General features: G+C 38.6%; 1 protein-coding gene across 8 annotated transcripts in view; it reads left to right on the top strand.

Annotated features, from left to right (window-relative positions):
- Nucleotides 1-19,716, top strand: part of COBLL1 (cordon-bleu WH2 repeat protein like 1) — a 91,549-nt gene that overhangs the window by 53,893 nt on the left and 17,940 nt on the right. For 7 of the 8 annotated variants that reach the window (XM_064451483.1, XM_064451485.1, XM_064451484.1 and 4 more), the window contains exons 3-9: nucleotides 4,062-4,263; nucleotides 5,166-5,394; nucleotides 7,067-7,105; nucleotides 7,990-8,084; nucleotides 8,215-8,454; nucleotides 18,725-18,869; nucleotides 19,454-19,522. In XM_064451483.1, coding sequence (XP_064307553.1) covers nucleotides 4,062-4,263; nucleotides 5,166-5,394; nucleotides 7,067-7,105; nucleotides 7,990-8,084; nucleotides 8,215-8,454; nucleotides 18,725-18,869; nucleotides 19,454-19,522 — 1,019 coding nt within the window. The remainder of the gene's footprint in view (nucleotides 1-4,061; nucleotides 4,264-5,165; nucleotides 5,395-7,066; nucleotides 7,106-7,989; nucleotides 8,085-8,214; nucleotides 8,455-18,724; nucleotides 18,870-19,453; nucleotides 19,523-19,716) is intronic. The other variant, XM_064451486.1, reaches the window with a different exon arrangement.

Genomic DNA, 19,716 nt, shown 5'->3' with positions numbered 1-19,716 from the left:
TCTCCTGTCATCTGGATTCCTGCAGGGGGGGTCGGGGCAAACAGTTGTTTAAAAACAAACAAACAAAAACCCTCGAAAAACATGGTAAGAGCAATGAGTTGTAGGAAGTGAAGGTATTCTGTTCAGAGGAAGGAATGGGTGTAGCTTTTTTTCTTTATTGAAATGTTCTTCAGAGTGAAGTTTCTGAATCTTCTCCATTCGTTCTAAATACAGCATAGGACTGCAGAAAATTCTTCAGTCAAATAAGAAAAAATAATAGCTGAAAGAACCATTTTAATTAGCAGCCTGATCATTTTAAGTTAGCTTTTTGTTTTCCCAGAGGAAGAAATGCCGAGTTTGACAAAGTTTTTCGAAATGGAATAATTAGTTTCAGTTGTATGCATCAGTATTAACTCTGAGATTTCACAGGCCAGAATGATAGTGATATGCATTTTCTGTGGAAATGGAGTGTCAGTTTTGCAGGTTAGTATGTTTAGGCCATAGCTTTGCTGAATTTGTTTTCTTAGAGTCCTTTGTGAATTTTCATTTGATCCGTTCTTGAGTATTTTCAGTCATTAAGGTACTCTTAATAAATTGTTGGTTTAGTCCGTATAGCCGGATAGTGAATAACAAGCTTTGTGGTGTTGCCCTACTTTTTAAAACCTATTTTACTTATATCTATTAGTAACAAATTCAGGGGTGGGGGGGTGGGGTTCGTGTTTTTTTGTTGTTCTCCATGAAAACAAATTTCTTTTTCTCTTTAGAGAATAGGATTAGTAAATATTTTTGCAAGAAAGGCCATGAAGCTATAGGCTTAAAGTAATCGGAGATTTATAGACAGCCGAACTGTGTAGGTTTCGCTCCTCTTTCCCCCTTCCTCTCTCTCTTTTTTTTTTTTTTTTTTGATTCCATTTCCTACCTAGGAATACTTTTGGTGGTTACTGACAGAGTTTTGTTTGTTCATTTGTGCTTATTGTGAGTCTCATGATGGGAAAACCTTGTTCCTAAAGTCTGATCAGGTAAGAATATCAAACTTTTTTTAAGTAGCAAGTTTCTAGCCCTCATTTTTGGAAAGGACTGTAGACACTTGATGCATTTTTCCTTTAAACACTTGATCCGGTATTTGAAGTGACACCTTTTATTGCTGGTTACAAACATAAGTTTGATACATTCTAGGTGAAGGTCATAGTTTAATTATTATGTGATGTAATGAGAGGCTGCTATTAGCCACTTTTTATTGTTATTTAGCCAGGTAGGAATAACCAGAGGAAAATAGTTGAGGGGTGAAGGGGTGCAGGAATATGTAAATAGATTTATGATCAGAGATTTCCAGAAGACTCAGTGATGTGAGGAAGTTAAAGAAGTTGCAGATAAAGATTTTACTGAAACTAGATGAAGGGGGACAAGCAGATGATGTACTCTGGGGCAGTTGATGGCCACTTCTTGGAGTTGTACTAAATGTTGTTTATGGAAGTGGCTAAATTTACCATCATATATACATTCCTCTACCTGCAGTCTTTGAAGGCTTTAGCAAAAAATAGTTTTACAAGTTTTGGAGGATGTGATTACAAAAAAAGATTGCTTTTTGTATCGCTGTAGGAATATCTGTCTAAAGCAGTTGTTGAGGGTGTCTTGCCCTCCAGTGGAAGGGGGACTTAGTCTAACCTACTTGACTGGAGGATGCTATTTCTGGAAGTACCAATGGAAAGTGAATTTGCACTGAATCACTGTTTTCATGTACTAATTTGCATGTACCTGTCTGTTGTTTGTGAGCAGCTATGTTTCTCACTTATCATTCTGTCACTTCCTGTTACTGTGGTTAACAGGAGGGCTTGCCCCTGTCACGGTGGTGCATTTCCATAGGACGCTTTCTGTGATCTTTGCTTGTGAATTCTTGTCCTGGTCATCTTTGGTGTTCTTACTCTTCTCCAATAACTGAAGGCCAGGGGAAGGGCAGCTTTTAAAGCTAGTCAGTCTATAAAAATGCACCAGAAAAAAAAAGTAATGGGTAACTTACTGGATAGGCTGATAACCAGAAGGGTCGCTACAGAAGTGGTGTCTGCTGTCTCCTCTGGCTCCCTCCACCCCTCACCTGCCCTGTCCCCAGTGAAATGGGGAATGACATGATTTGCATTTGCAGCTCTTTTCTTATTAGGGCTGAGATGAATATACTTGTTCTTTTATGGACTAGAAGTACAAGAAATAGAGTTCTTCCTCGTTTCTTCTAATCAGAGCATGTTGTGATATAGGCGAGAGAAGAATTGAAATAAACTCTCTGGTTTAGCTATGTGAAAAGGGAGGAATAGTTATTTTTCTGCAGTGCTCAATGCATTTCTCATTGTATTCCTCAGGCTGATACATATCATCTAGATGAAGGCATGGGAGTATATTACATTCTTCTATACCTCTTCAGACTATCTGATAGCTGCTTTTTGACACCTTGGAACATCATTTCTGGTTTTATTGTTCCTCCTGCCTTTGTCTCCTGAGGCAAGTATTCTCCTGCCACTGAAGCAGGCAGAAACTTTCCTCTGGGAAAAGGGAGGGGGGTGGGAAAAGTAACAGGTCTGCAGTAACTATAGCTGTCAGCTTTCAAACTGTTTCCATCTTCTGGAAGTGCAGCATGTCCACCAGAGATTTCTAGAAGCACAATTGGAATCAAAAGACAGTTTGTTTAAGGAACATTTGTTCTTTAAGACCAAGTGAAAACAGGAATTGTATTCTAAGGTTAATAAAAGCTGGGGGGGAACAGTGTTCACAGTAATTTCTAACATTGAGTCATTCTTAATTCTTTTTACAAAACCTTATCATCTGAAAAGTCTGGTTTAACTTCCTACGTAATAAATGTATTCACAATCTTTATATTATCTAGAATTCTGCTTAGCTTGATGGCTCTTTGTAGGAACTCTCTATTTCCACATTTGGCTATGCTATGAGAATACTAGCATCTGTTACGAGATTGCATCTAAAATTTAAGATTTCTGATAAAGCCATACCAGCCAAACCCTCTATCAATTTTCTCTTAGACACTTTGGTGTTCTTTTCAACATAGCCTTTGATTGCTTCACAGACTTAATTATTTTAATATTCTTGTGAGACAGAGCAGGTGATAGATTTCCCTGTTTGTAGCAGTAACTGAGAGGCAAAGGGCATCAAAATGAAATGCTCCTTACAGATGATTATCCAACTCTAAAAATTATTGAGGAATGACCAGTTCCAGTGACCTGATAGTACTATAACCTTATTCAGTTGTTCTAACATGCAAAGTTAGGATACTCTCCTTACCTTTGGTCTAAAGTACAGCTTTAATAAATTTATTCCAGTAGCAACTGGGAATGTTCAGCTGATCATAATGCAGAACAGTGTATGTTCCTCATTGAGCACTGAGAGAACAAGCGCATACAGTTAGTGACTACACATGAAAAGTTCAGTTTGCCATAATTCATTGTGAAAAGGACATCTGTTGCATCCCACAGAGCTTCTCAAGAAATGGCATTCAACTATATTGTCGTTTAGCTTCTTTTCCTCTGTCTATATTAAACACCTGGCTCTCATTTTGGGATCCCTAATGCAAGACCTCCTTGAAAGGTGATTTCCTCAGACTTCATTTCTCCTGCTTCCTCCAAATGGCTCATGCTCAGAATTTCTGAAAATAAACTCCCTTGTAACCTCAGAATGGATATAAAAATTTCAAGCTTTGGAAGGAGACTGTTCCTAATGAATAGCAGGGCATTTATCACCACTGCTACAGTTCCCATTAAATGTCAAATGAGGTGGCTAATCCACAACTCCCTGCTGACCTCAAGAAAAGCATCACTTCACACAAGCAAAAATTTCCCCCTTTGTTCAAGCATCTGACATACTTTTGTACAAGCTGGTTTCATTTTCTTTAGTGGTGGGGTTTTTTTGTGTCGTGTCTCCCCCCCACCCCCCCTTTTTATGTTGAAGATATTTAAAGTTGCTGCCTGGCAGCAATTAGTTATGGAAGGGAAAGGATGACTTGGCTTCAAAGTTTAGCAGCATGTTTTGTTATAGCCTGATTAATTGTCATCTGTTGTGACAGTGCCATTTGTCTTTTACAGGAAGCCCATGATGGACTTGCTGATCTTTCTCTGTGCACAGTATCATTTAAATCCATCAAGTTATACGATAGAGTTGGTATCAGCAGAAAATAGCCAGATTAAATTCAAACCCAACACACCAGTAGGAATGCTTGAAGTGGAAAAGGTGATTGTAAAGCCAAAACAAATGGATAAGAAGAAACCTGCTCCAGTTATACCAGAGGTGAGAAATAAAATTAAAGTGTATTAAGAAGTTAGAATCACTGTTGTATTCAACAAGCTGAGCTGGTAGCTCGGCCTCTTGTTTCAGCTTTTCCTGTTGTCTCTCATCCTCTCACCATGCACCCCGTGAAATGCTTGCTCCACATTCTTGACAACATCCTCTTAGGTAAAATATATCACAATTTGTTGCAACAAACATCTTTGCTGCTGAAAGAAGGAAACATTACAATATTATTTAAAATCCTGTGCCTTACTGTTCTTTTGATAGATTCTGCAGATGAAGCGTGGCTGAATACAGCCTTCCACAAACTGAAAATCATCAGCTTGTACCATCTGTTATGCTGTGATTATTTATGTCCGATTGTATGGTCATTTTCCTTTAATATATACTGTACTTTTTTGTTGTTACTTGAATTTTTTTATATACTCTTAAGAAGGCAGGAGCTTTCAGAAGTACTAAAGCAACTTCTGGGTGTTTCCTAAACCTTTCCCTCCCACTTTGTCTGCTCTATAGAAAAATACCATTTGTTAATTTATCCAAAGCACTTACAGAGCGCCAGGGGAGCTCTTCTGCTGCCCTTTTACCTTCATCCTGCATGCGTGCACACATGCACTTGTGGCTTGTTGGCTGACTTCTACAGCTACCTAATGTAAGCTAGTAGGGCCTCTCGCTTCAGGCGTGTACCGTGCTGGACAGGCAAATGACAGATGCTCAAGGAGGAGCAGACTGTTTCGTGTGTTCTTTTCTTGAGTATGGAAGGGAATTGCAAGAGAGTTCTTAGTTTCTCTTGTAATGTTACTGAATCTGTAAGGGGAATTCCTGTGATTACTATAAGGCTGTTATAAAAATGTTAGCTGTTTCAGAACTTGTGCTGGTATTTATTGGAACTTTATTCTCTTTAGCAAACAGTAAGGGTAGTGATAAACTACAAGAAGACACAGAAGACAGTAGTAAGAGTTAGTCCACACTCACCCCTTCAAGAACTCATACCGATTATCAGCAGTAAATGTGAGTTTGATCCTTCGCACACTATGCTGTTTAAGAACTACCAGTCTCAAGAACCCCTTGATGTGACAAAATCTCTTAATGACCTTGGACTAAGAGAATTATATGCCATGGATATCAGTCGAGGTAAGATAATCTTTGTAAATTGCAGTTATAGAAAAGATAATTACTTAGTATTTCAATCATATGTATGTTTTGTTGGGTTTTTTTTACTTACGAAATAATGAATTTCTAGCAAACTAGTGTATATTTTATTAGTCTACCACAAAATTGAAACTGGGACAAGTTTACCTGTACTTATGTTTGAGAAGTGTTATTAAAGGTTTTATTTTCTAACAAAGTGTTAGGTACCAGAAAAAGTGGTTAAGTACAAATCATCACTTAAAAGCAGCCCCTTCCTTTCCCTCCCCCACCCCTTCCCCAAACAGCACTGTATTTCCCTAAGCTCATGGAAGAGACATAGAATCATGATGAGCTGAAAAGAACAGAAACACAAGATAAATTTAGTTTTGTTTTAAAAGTCTTCAAAATTGAAAAAGTGTTAGAATATTCTGGTGGCGTTTATGTATATTTCTGAGTGCTGTTTGCTAATTTTATAGATTGTGAAGGAATAATAATTCTCTTTTTAATCGTGGTCCAACAGGGACACTGTGAACTAGCTTCCTTATGTTTGTACAGACACTCCTACGCCTGGTCTTAACTTCAGCTGTAAGCCTGTCATTTTCATGAAGGGTTTATTGTACTGTGATTAAAAATTCTGTACAGTGGGGTTGGTTCTGTTTCAGATATTTCTCACAGGAAATTCTACCTCAATATAGTATGCGATAGTATTGGTTCATTCCTGTTCTTGACCACTATTCTATTTGCTTGTTTTCTGCTCTAAAATGTTGAGGTTTTTATTGGGTTTTTTGTTTGTATCTTTTCCCTCCCTTTTACCCAAATACGGTAACCTTATTGTATGGTGGTTACAGTTTCAAGAGTTCTGTCAATTACTTTCCAAAGGCCAGTTATCTTGAAGAACAGGAGAATGACAGATTTGGAAAGTATGTCCTTTTACCGTGGAGAAAACAAAAATGAAATATCTTTCTCTTCTTCACTGGAAAACAACATATTTTTACTTGCCTGAACATGTTACTTGGACAGCATGTGCCCACAGTGCATTGTCTTGTTTGTTGTCTGGCTACTGCTTTCATCTACAGACTGGCAGAGCTTGCACAGTATGACGTGTGCTTCATTTGAATCAACAGCCAAAAATCCTTAGGAGAGACTACAGGGGCATATATGCTTTCCACAAGGCAGTGCCCTGCTAGGAAATTTAGATATATTTCAGTTTTCTTCACACAAAGTAGTTCAGCATTTCAGTTTTGCAGACAACTTCAAAGCTCTGAACTTTTGGCTTTCTTTATGGAAGTAAATAGTGAGGTATACCTTTGCTTAATAGAATTTAAATTCAAATCTTATTTTATTCAGATTATATTTTAGTTATACTTTCGTCTTTGTTTTCCAAGTTTGGACTACATGACAATCCAAAACTTACAAAGCAAACTATTCTATATACTAGGTTTCCTCTTTGCTTCTTATTCACAAGATTCCAGTCTGTGTTGCATGTCTTCAGGCTCAAGTTCTTAAATGGCTTATAGCATTAGGTAGTAAAGATACCCATCCTTTTACTTCAAGAAAGTACCCAGTTACTTTTTCTTAACGCTGAAGATTCCGCTTGGCTTTCTGTGTTTGTAACTTATAACTACATCCTTGAGTCAGATTCATATTTTCTGTCTTTCTTTTTCTCTTCCTGTAGCCACATCACCCGTTGATTTAAATTTACCGTCTTTGCAAGGTACGATTTACTGAACTAGGCGGTGAAACTGTAGCACTTAAGTGACATTACCATCCGCTCCTATTAGAACATCTGCTTAACTGTGACATGAGTAATTATCTCTGTCCTATCAAATGCATATTTAAAATGGTAATACAGGAGTGGATATACCCAGCTATATAAAAAGTATTTCTGTACAGTTTTACCCCAGATCGATTGGTTAAATTTAGAGTCATGTTTATATTGATACTTGTACAAAGACCCCATAGTGGCCATACTGATTTCTGTTGCTTAATTCATTTGCATTCAGTGGGTTTTCTTTAAGAAAGTCAAATCTGGTAAAAATTAAAAGGAGACAATCTTTAGATTCACAGTTCATCGGCATGAGTCCGCATGAGGAGGATAAATCCTGCAAGACACCAGAATGGGCTTGACTCTCTCTGCTATGACTGCCATGCAGTTACGTGTGCAGCACCTATCGGGTCTTTCGGTGATCTTTCTCCATAGTCATACCATGTGCAGGCTTGCACCTGACTTGTCCCACCTCACACTTTGCCACGAATGTAAGCTGTTAGGAATTGAGAGGCTGATCCTCTTTTTCCTTTTTACAGGCTTTGTGATATGAACCATAACATATGACAAGTGGGATGGGCTGGATTAAGTGCTGGGGGTATTAATAGCAGCTGAAACTAATCTATTCAGAGTTCTGAGAAAGACAGGAAGAACATTGATGGTAGGAAACCTGTTCATTTTGCAGCACTTAGAAAAACTATTAATACAGGTGATTTATGATGTGTTTTGTATATCCTTCCAGGAGGATTATGACAGACAGTGAAATAGTAAGAATGCAGGAGAAATAATCTGTGTAATAAATAACATCTTAAAACTGTTGTTTTCTATTTTAGACTCCTACCAATCTGAAAACTTAGATGTTCTGAAGGAGAAAGAAAACAAAGGATTTTTCAGCTTTTTTCAACGAAGCAAGAAGAAAAGAGAACAAGTAAGATGTGACTTTGTATAAGCAAAACTTCTAGAAGCATATTCACGTTGAGCAATCAATACTGTTGGTTGTTTTCCAGACAGTATAAGTAACTTGGATTTTTTGTTGTTGTTGTTCCCCACCCCCCAAGGCTGCCAGTGCCCCAGCAACTCCATTGATGAGCAAGCCAAGGCCAACATTTATCACGAGATCTAACACTGTTAGCAAGCAGTATGATTCAAACACTCTGCCATCTGAAATGCCGAAGAAACGGAGAGCTCCCTTACCGCCTATGCCAAATTCTCGGAGTGCTCCCCAGGAACTTGGACAAGCCCAAGTCAGACCAGCATCTGACATTGTGAAATCTAACAGCCTTGATAGGAATGAACAGGTTAGTTACATTTGCTTCATTTCTCTTAAATCAAGAAGTTTAGACATAATATGCTGATAACCCTGTTAGTATCTGCCGAGGCTTGAAATAAATGGGAAACAAAAATGTAGGACTTGCTTTTAAAAATTTTAGTTCGAAAATAACTACAGAAATTGAAAGATGCATTAAAACAGATGTTTTAAACATTATATCCTGTATCCAAAGTAGCTGCTGTATCTTGAAAAGGCAAAACCAACTTCTTAAGTTGGTATTGTGAAAACCTTTTTGTTCTTTTTCAATTAATATTTTATATATTTAAATGTAAGAACATTGTTTAACTTCATCATATCTAGTAATTGATGTTTTGATATTTCCAGTCATTTAAAATGTTTTAGTTATATGTGATGAAGAGTGGTTAGTTCTTTACTTTATATTACTAGAAAAAGTTGGAAATCTTGGGAAGTAGTCTTAACATTCTTGTGCTCCCAGCAAGTTAAGGTAAGGTTTTGTTTTAAAGAGGGCTGTATTTAATTTGAAGCTGTGAGATGTGGGCTACATATTTAAGTAACCTATACATCCCATGCAATACAGAAAGTTTGCCAACAGAATTTGGGAATATTGATGCATTAAGTATTATCTTGGCATTGCACATATTGTCAGTTGTGAATTCCAATTAGAGATCAAGGCTAAAATTGTCTTTTTTTTTTTTAATTTCATACTTTGCTTTGAATGCAGTATCTAAAGGTAGTCTTTAATAAATGAGGTTATTGGCATGCTAGAAAAATCAAATTCAGAACTAAATGATATACAAGTCTGAGGGATTAATTTTGTGTTAAACTCGGAGACAAGAAATTTCAAACTGTGACTTCCTTTATACAATGATTTACTCTTTCATTGATGCACAGAACCACAAGAGAGCACTGTTTAACAGAAGTTCTGAATTTGTGTATTGTGTCCTGCTGAAAAGCTTTATCATTTGAAGACAAAGGTTTCTTTCTGTATTCTAACATAAAGAACTGGGAGGGTGGGGGTGGGGAAGTCATGATCTTTTTTACCTCATCATGTTTGTCTTTTAATTGAATTCAAATTTTTTGAGAATAATTTATTATTGTCGACGTGCTTTAAATTATTAATATCCTACTATGTCTAACAGTAATGTGTGACTGCTAGGCTAGGAACTGTCACTCAACAAAATTGCTTAGATTTATTATTTTGTATTGACATTTCTTATTCATCTAAAGTGATTTGACTGAAGTCTAATAGCTCATGAAGAAAGGGCAGAAGTCCAGAATAAGTTATATTTTTGTGTGTATTTTCGATTTTGTACTACTTTGTGCAGCTCCCTTAGAAATCTTTGGCATGTGTTCTTTAAGATGACGTCTGTTTCATTCTGATTTGATTGCACAGTGATTTATCAGATAACACAGAGCTTGGGACTTAAATGTGGGGAAATATTTGCTCTGTGCTTTGAATTTTATTAATTCATGTAAAATATTTTGTCTTTAATATCTGCTTTCTGATAAATATCATCTAATGGATGAACTGGACTGCACTGTACTTACTGCTCAACTTGATCAGGGAACTCTTAGGAGGGATCCTATGAGAGACTTCTGGAAGATAAAGCTGCTGCTTGGAAGAATGCTGAGATACTTTCAGAGATAGCCTTCCTGCAGCGCAAGAGTGGTCCATTCCCTGAAGTAGGAAAAGGAGTAGGCATAAAAATAAACAGTCCCATTTAACTGTACTACTGAGAGAGCTCAAGTGCAAAAATAAGCATGTGAGGGATGGAAAGGGGACAGAGCAATTCCCAAAAAGAAAGACACAGATACTTCTGAAACATGCAGAGATGCAGTTAGGAATGTAAAGGCAAGCCTGGAGCTTGAAGTGGCAGGAGATGTGCAGAGTAACAAGAAAGGCTTTTGTAAGTTAGCGGCAAGCAGAAGTCCAAGGATGAAGGATTATTTTAGCAAGGTGCTTGTCGCAGTTTACCACAACATTTTTAGTTGAAAAGCTAGTAAGTTGTGGACTAGACAGATGAACCACAAGGTGGGACAAAAACTGGCTAAACAGCTCAAATGGTGGTGGTTAATGGCTCAAAGACAGACTGGTTGTCAGGCGGAGCTCCTGAGGAGTTAGTAGTATGGCCAATACTGTTAAGTATCTTTTATAAACAACCTAGATGATGGAATTGAATGCACCCTCAACAAACTTGAAGTTGACACCAAACTGGGTGGAGAGGTAGGTCACCAGAAGAGCCACCATTCAGGGATACAGTGACAGGCTGGAACTACATGAGGTTTAAAAAAGAAGCATGTGAAATTCTCTGTCTAGAATGGAATAATCCCAAGCCACCAGTACAGGCTAGGGTCTGGCTATGTGATCCACCTTGAATCCAGTTTACTCAATACTTTTTAGGCCACACCTTTACTACTATGTCCAGATTTGATTCCTGCAGCTCAAGATAGAGATCAAAACCAGGCAAGAGTCCAGTGGAGGGCTACTGTGATGTTTAAAGATTGGAGAATGTAAATGTTCTAGCAAAAAGAAGGCTCAGATGGATTCTAATCAAATTCTTCTGATACCTAGAAGGTATTGCAGGGAAAGTAGTCGTATACCCCTCACAAGGATGTATAGTTACAGGGTGAGGGCCAATGGGCCCTGGTTACTTCAGAAGAAATTCCATTCAGATAAAAGAAGAAAACTAATCACTCTGAGAACAATTGAACATTGCAATAGGTCGATCAAGAGAAGTGGTAGAAGCTCCCTCACCAGAAATATTCAGCTCTGTCTTGACAGGCTCCTGCAATAACCTAATCTAAGACCTTGTGTTCAACACAAGGTTGGACCAAATGATCTCCAAAGGTCCCTTCCAACTTAGATGTTTCTGTTTCACACGGGTGAATCAGACTCCTGACTTTCAAAACTGTATGCACATACTAGGAGAACAGAAAAAATGCAATAGGGCTCCACTGCTAACAGAAACCAACAAATACTTGTTTTTGCTGTGAGATCAAGCACTGCTTCAGTAATGCTGGCAAGGGGAAGATTTGGAAGCTTGTTTCTCAGAGCTCCTACTGAAGTCTCTAAAATAAACAAAAAGGTATCTCCAGCTGTTGAGACAGTTCCCTTAAAAACATAGTGTTAGGTGAAGGACAATGTAAACTAATTTTAATTAATAAAAATGTCATTTACAGGATTTGCAACTTCAGAAATGAAATTGGGCACTATTTAAATACATAGTAAGAATCAGTCTTTATTTGAAGAACTGACATCCTGAATACAGAATTTGAAATGAAACGTATAAGCATTGTAGAATAAAGTCATTTTTGATGGTTGCACAGCATTTCATCATCTGCATCATGTGCATTAATGTTTTCTCAACCCAAAGTGACCAATTCATACTCTTTTAATCCAAGTCAGTTCTCAATAGTGCAGCAAGTACAATGGTCACACCAGATGACAATTATTTCATTGTAAACAATGTAAGAGTTTCGTCTCTCCTATTCTCCACTGTTGAAAATGTGTCCCCTGCTGGTAGGGTTTAAAGTCTTTTTCAGGTTGCTCACCAGGCTGATTGGTGTGTTTGCTGAGCTATTTAGTATGTCTGGGAGTTTCACTGTTATTGCAGTGTTCCATTAAGTTAATGTACAAAACTTAGCATATACTTTTTTTTTTTCTTTAAGGGTTGCTTTTGCCTTAAGGAATCATTTCCTTGCAAATAATATTGTTTCTAAGAATGCCTAAGTTCTGAAGCCTGCCCTTCAGTTTATTTCACAGAATCACAGAATCTCAGGTTGGAAGGGACCTCAGGGATCATCTAGTCCAACCTTTCTAGGAAGAGCAGAGTCTAAACAAGATGGCCCAGCACCCTGTCCAGATGACTCTTGAAGGTGTCCAACGTGGCCGAGTCAACCACTTCCCTGGGGAGATTATTCCAATGGGTGACTGTCCTCACTGTGAAAAATTTCCCTCTGGTGTCCAGTCGGAATCTCCCCAAGAGCAACATGTGTCCATTCCCCCTTGTCCTCTCCATGTGACTCCGTGTAAAAAGGGAGTCTCCATCTTCTTTGTAGCGACCCTTTAAGTACTGGTACATGGTGATGAGATCCCCTCTGAGCCTCCTTTTCTCAAGGCTGAACAAACCCAGTTCTCTCAGCCTATCCTCATATGGCAGGCAAACTGGATATGGCAGACTGGATACATGCTTTCTTTCTTTTATGTACCAGGATGACCTTCTGCATGTGCCATATTATGGACAAATCTCTTTTGTAACATCCACAAGGAAGACAAAGTGAAATGTCGGTTTTGCCTGGATAAACTGTTTGCCTGGTTTTGATAGAAACATGCCAAAGTAGTAACATCAGACAGCAGTGAAATGAGCCAACTTTAAGGGAATAGTGTTCTCACTGTTGTCTTTCTTCAGATTCACAGTGTATTGTAGTCCAATTTCTCACAGTATGAAAAAGGCTTTTAATGTTTACCTCCTACAGTTTCTCCACTTATTTGCCCTTTAAAAAGAGAAATTGCTTTTTCTTTGTATGAGCAGTTACGTTCTGGTATGAGGGTTGGAATTTTTTCTGCCTCAATTTCAGAGTGATTATAGAATTACACCTTCCTATTTTTAGGGGAGAAATTAGTACAATGGATGTAAGTGTAGCTTTTACAAGTTATTAGATAGCGTGATTTGCTCATTCTATATGGGACTTGGAAGATGACTAGTAAGCTTAAATAGTTAATGTTTGTCCAGCAAATTTCTGTTAAATCAGACTGGAAATTAGCAAGTTAGTCTCTAGTATTGAAATCCCTCACTTATTTGTCAGTTCTAATTTTGGGCAAGATGGCTCTTGCCAGAAGTATGTTTAGAACCAGCAAGTTCAAATACACTTGCAAGTAGAGAGGACTCTCAAGGGTTTTTGCGAAGTGCTGTTGTATAATGCAGTATGTGTATCTTCACAGTTTTCACTTCTTTAAAAGACAATTTCTTTTAAAAGAAAAGCATTTGATTATGTCCAAAATGCCATTGCTGATTTTTTTCCTAATGCTATATTTGTGAAAACTAGACTGTGATATCTTAATTTTATCCATGAATTCATTTTATACGCTGTTTTCATTTATTGTAAAGGAGCATACATGAACTGTGTGTTTGCGTAGGAATAATAAGCAGAGATTTTTAGTCAAAACACAGTTTTAAATGATGGGTAGCACTTCTCAACTGTAGAATTATAGCTTGCTTTTATTTACACAACCCTAAGTATTAAAGAAATGGAAATCTCCAGTCTACCCCTTAGAAAAGAAAGGGAAGGAGAAGATGGGAGAATGGGAGAAGGGTGGGAAGCAACTAAACCATCAGTTTTTTCTGAAAAGGTATATTAGCAACTGTCATGGAACAGCTTTATTAAGATCTCTGGTAGGGATGAGTTCCATGCTTAGGAAGTTATACCAGAGGCTCAGTTGTGTGAAACTTGATGGTCAGCCCTTTAAAGGAAAAGTTGGGCAGTGATGCAGTGAACACTATGAACACCAGGGAGGTCTTGAATAGAGCTAGTGTTACCTGGGAGAAGATAATGCTCAGGCCTACCTGTTTGCTCTTGCTGAAGTTGGCATGAAGATCATAGAACCACAGAATGTCCTGGGTTGGAAGGGACCACATGGATCATCAAGTCCAACTCCTGTCCCTGCACGGATCAACCCCAAATTCACACCACGTCTCTGAGGGCGTTGTCCAAGTGCTTCTTGAATATCGTCAGGCTTGGTGCCATGACTGCCTCTGTGGGGAGCCTGTTCCAGTGCTCCACCACCCTCTGGGTGAAGAACCTTTTCCTAATATCCAAGCTAAACCTCCCCTGGCACATCTTCCTGCCATTCCCTTGGATCCTAACATTGGTCACCAGAGAGAAGAGACCAGCGCCTGCCCCTCCTCCTCCCCATGTGAAGAAGCTGCTGACCGCAATGAGGTCTCCCCTCAGTCTCCTCTTCTCTGGGGTGAACAAACCAAGTGACTTTAGCTGCTCCTCATACGGTTTCTCCTCTAAGCGCTTCGCCAACTTTGTGGCCCTTCTCTGGACACGCTCCAGTAGCTTTATATCCTTAATGTACTTTGGTGCCCAAAACTGCACACAGTGCTCAAGGTGAGGCTGCACCAGCACAGAGTAGGGTGGGACAATCCCCTCCCTCGACGGGCTGCAATGCAGTGCTTGATGCACCCCAGGACACGGTGGGCCCTCTTGGCTGCCAGGGCATGCTGTTGGCTCATGTTCAACTTGCCATTGACCAGAACCCCCAGGTCCCTCTCTGCAGAGCTGCTCTCCAGCCTCTTGTTCCCCAATCTGTGTGTACATCCAGGGTTGCTGTGCCCCAGGTGCAAAATCTGGCACTTGCTCATGTTCAGCTTCATATGGTTGGTGATTGCCCAGCTCTCCAGTCTGTCCAGATCCCTCTGCCAGGCCTCTCTGCCCTCGAGAGTGTCAACAGCTCCTCCCAATTCTGTGTTGTCAGCAAACTTAATTAGTATTCCTTCAAGTCCTGCATCCAAGTCATTTCCAAGGAGATTAAAGAGTACCGGCCCCAAGATGGACCCCTGCGGAACCCCACTAGTAACTGGCCACCAGCCCAATGTTACCCTATTTACTATGACCCTCTGAGCCCGACCCATCAGCCAGTTGCTCACCCGCTGCATTACGTGTTTATCCAGCTGTACGCTGGACATCTTGTCCAGGAGGGTACTGTGAGAGACAGTATCGAAAGATTTACTGAAATCCAAAAAGATCACATCGACTGGCTTCCCTTGGCTAACTAGGTGGGTAACCTTGTCATAGATCATTTGATATGATTTTGATATTCAGAATTGGTGGTGAACATTGCATGCATCTATTTTTTAGCATAGCAAATTAATAACCATGTCTCCTTATTGTATTTACCTATGTACTGGCCAGTACATAGATAAATCATAAGAGAGAATAATCATATCGGGTGTTTGGACAGAACAACACCAGCTGAGTTTCTCCAAGTATATCCTGTATGTCCTTTCTTTCTAGTAGGTCAGAGGTATATTACTTCCTCGGTAGCACTTTGGCTAAGTTTAAGTATTTTGGGAAGCTTAAGTCATGTAAGGGAAATTGAGTGCATTATTCATTGTAAGAGCAAATACAATTTTTTTTCCTGTTATTCCTTGGTCATATATTTGCTGCATCCTTGTACAAAGGGAGGAAAGAGATATTAGCAATATGACTAGCAATGTGCTTTGATATCCCAGACGCCTATATATCTTTTGTTAAACCTAGTTACCTGTGGAGCAAGAGAGGTGGGTACTGGTGGTATGAAAGTGTGTATTTAGTGCCCCTTGGTGTGAGGTATGCTTTCCTGCACACTGAAATGCTCCACTACCACCACGTCCTTTCCCAAGTACTCCTTTTTTGCCTTCCATTCCAGCTGCAAAAATTACTGTGGCTTAATTACCTTTCCTTTGCTTTTTGAAATGATAAGAAGGGCCAGGCACCATGTCTGTCACTACTTACAGAGGCTGGAACCTGGGAAGCACTGGCCTCTGCGAGGGTTTGCTTGGGGTGGTGTGGGATTTGGTGCCAAATTTGTCTGTGCACATTTGAGGCTTCATATCCACCCTTGCTTGTTCCAGGATGAGGGGTGTGTAGTGTTAAAACTGGAACTCCTGCATATGTCGTCCAAGATATGACAGTTTACTGGTGTTTCTGCGCAAGCATGGTTAATTACTTTAGTGATTCTAACATGATTTTTAAGTGTAACTGATAAAGCACTGGTTATCATTGGCAGTTGGTATGACACATGAATACCCAGATGTACATTCCAAAACTTTGTCAGATACGTCTTAATAACGTTATTTTATTTTTTCCATCTGTTTAAAGTACTGTTTTCATATTACAGCCTTCGTTAGGATTTGAAATCTCTTAATATTCATATGTTGATAATTCCTGAGAAAATCTGTTCAACACTTGAACCTTAACTGGAACATTTAGTACTTTCTCAAAATCTCTCTTTGCAAATCATTTGTTTCTTTGGATGCAAAGGGCAGTAGAAAGGCTTATAAAAATCTTCTAGTAGCATTTGTGCTCTTATGCTGAGAACATTATTTCCCCCTACACGCATACTCTTTCTGTGCAGGAGGGAACTCTGGTGGCATCTGTTTAGCTGAGTGAGTATGTGCAGAACTTGGTGCCAGCCAAGTCAGCTGAGGGAGCCTGTGTGAAGCGGATGAGGGTGCAGACCTTTGAACAGAGAAACAGTGTCTTTGTGCAGAACAGAGGCGCTGCAGCTACCAAAGAGAAGAACAGAACTGCCCAACAGCAAGGAGGAAAATGATACTACAATTTAAAAAGCCTCATCTGGGGAAATAATACAATATTTGACATCCCCCCTGCATAAATTCAGAGGCTGAATACTATTGATTATTTTGTTGCACGACTATTTGGGAACTGTGGATAAGAAACTATAAAAGTGTAAAATGATTTTTGTGTGCCATTTTAATCTAGAAACTGACTTGCTTAAAAACTATTCAAGCATGCAAGTATTTTTAATTGGGAGTGGAATGCTATGTCCATATCTTCTGCTGTTCTTAAAAGAACACCTCGTGCTTTGTTTTTTCTCCTTAAAACCCAGACTCCTGCTTTGCTGTAAAAGGCTTGAGTTGCTTGCTTCAGCGTTAAAGTGGTAGGTAGAAGAATTGTGTGAATATTTTGAAGAGTGTCCCTCCTGACAGTGGAGTAAAGTATCTAAGGGATCTGTCATACCTGACATCGAGATGGGTCAAAACAGATGACTGAGTATGCCAGGGTAGCTCAGAGGGTGGTTTTTGCCATCTCAGTTAATTCCTTCAGGTATTCTACTGAGATCTAACAAGAGCTGCCAAACACTGCTTCACAGACATCTTGTGCCGGTATCTTTCCTCTTGTGAGTAATTTTCTTTATAGTTTTGATTGTGTACAATCAAATACTCTAGCTTTTGGTCTTTAATATCCCCCTTACTGTAGGATGTGTATTTGCTTGTTGGTAGCTTTCTAAATGATAAGCATCTTACTCCATGTATATTGACAGGGTCAACAATTCTGTTGTCAGTGATGGTTTTTGAAAGGATCATCAATGAAACAAAAATTTGTAGGTGTATTTATGCCATCTCTGTTTCTTGATACTCTGCTTTGTGAAGTGGGCTGGTTAATTGAAGAACAGAGAAGTTCTCTGAAGAAGACCCCACATCCAGTTGCTGTGTGGATCCTTCTAGCAAGAAATGGACATCACTGCTGGATTTTATTATATCGTCAAGCAGACAAGTGATAGGGATCAGAGTTACTACACAAATAGGCAGCTGTGTCTAATGCCAAACTACACACCTTTATTGCTGGGGTCCTGAACGTTATCATTCTAATAGATGTGGAAATACAAGGCTTCTTTAGCATATGGCAAACTGCCGTTAAGAGTGGCAGGCAAATTTACAGCCACTGTCTTTTTGAGACACAGAATGTATTTTCAAAACAATTTAAAATGCAATTGAACTGCTATGTCATAAACTATAAAGTGTTCAGTAGGTAACCTTTGTCCATTTTTTAATGCTTTTGATGATCTGTGAAGTAAAAAAAAAAGTTTTGTCTTTTGCTACAATGATGAGAACATTATTACAATTTAACATCAGCAGGTATTATAATTATTGCTATTACAACTTACTACAATTTAACTTCAGTAAGTATTATGATTTTGAGAGCTGTATTTTCCAAGATGTTTTGAAAGCTGGCATTCAAAAAATTTCAATAAAATTCAAGCGTTTCAAGTAGAGAAACAAAATCCTATGTATTTATTTACATATTTAAAATTATCTATTCAGCCCAATTAGGACTGCTGGTGAAGGAATGGGGAAGGAGAAGTTGTGTCATTTCATTGCAGTGGGGTGTAGTTGAAGCTTCTTTCCACAATGATTTTTAGCTACTTTTAGAACAGAATTATTTGGGGCTTGTAGAATAGCCTTCAGGCATAAAAGAATGTAAATTCTCTTTTATGCTATATGTGACAACTGATTTTTTTGAATTTTTTACTGCTGTATCTTGTACCTCTGTGAATATATTCTTTAGAAAATCTTTTTTTTTTTTTTTCTTTTGAAAACTACTTGAAAGAATTAAGATGAGAAACATAATACGTTTGGTAATAGGTATATAGTCTCTCTTTCCCTAATGTATATTATAAACACATTTAGAGAACAATTACTAGAGCTATTTTGCTGTTTTTCTTTGATTTGTTAATAATCTTCTTGCTCCCCTGTCTCCTTTTTTAGGCCCCTCCAGGATTAGTACGGAAAGGCTCTCTGCCGCTCAGTGACACCGCTTCTGTGAACTCCTCTCTACGGAGGATGAAGCGCAAAGCACCCTCACCACCCTCTAGAGCACCAGAAGATCAAAGTGAAAGCAGTAATGAGACTGGTAATCTTTTTATGCTGTTTAATTGGGAGGCAACAGAAATTATGGCAATTTGGCTAAACATTAAAGAAATACCAATTTATGAGATAAGAACCTCAAGTGCCAAACATCTTCAGATTGTATGGAGTAGGAATAATACTTTGAGATTGGCTCATGTAGTGTGAGAAAGTAGGCAGGTTTTAGGGCATGCAGATCAGAAAAAAAGGCAGAAAAAACAAATTCATTACAGTTAGGTTAACTTACAGCAATTGTGTTTGAGTTAACGAGATGGACAGCTTGGGGTGGGGAGAAAAAGATTAGCTTCTCTAGCTCAGAGGAGGCTTAATAGGAAATGGACTGAGAAGAAGAATTTTAGAGAAAGTTTTGTATTGTTCTTTTGTAATTCTGGTTGAACAAAAATTCAGTTCTCTTTGGTTCAACAATACCTCAGAGGTGAGATTAAAATATCAGGGGAATATGAAAAGTACTGGTTGCTTAAAAGAAGGTGCATTTCTTGGAAGAATTCACAATTTAACATTTTATCTAGAACTTTTGTGGGTGCAGAAATTGGGAGGCAATAAAAAAGCTTGTTATTTGACTTCTTGCAGTAACAGAGTCAACAGAATCAGCCCCTACTAAGGTGGAAGAAGGAGCCACTGAAATGCAGTCTGAAACAGGTTGGTTCTTTTTCCAAATGCATTGATAAAATCTACTTCATAGCAAGCTATGATAATTCATAGCAATAAATTACTGTACTATAAACGTGTCCTGAGCATAGAACTAATTTTAACGCTTCAGATCAATTAACTTTTCCTTTGAAGTACAAATATGGCTTCCTAAACTAAAGATGTATTACCTTTATTGTCTACAG

This window comes from Phalacrocorax carbo, chromosome 5, assembly GCF_963921805.1.
Source record: "Phalacrocorax carbo chromosome 5, bPhaCar2.1, whole genome shotgun sequence".
In the NCBI taxonomy this organism is placed as follows: Eukaryota; Metazoa; Chordata; class Aves; order Suliformes; family Phalacrocoracidae; genus Phalacrocorax; species Phalacrocorax carbo.
The sequence above is the reverse complement of the archived record's forward strand: the minus strand, read 5'-3'. Positions and strand labels throughout refer to the sequence as shown.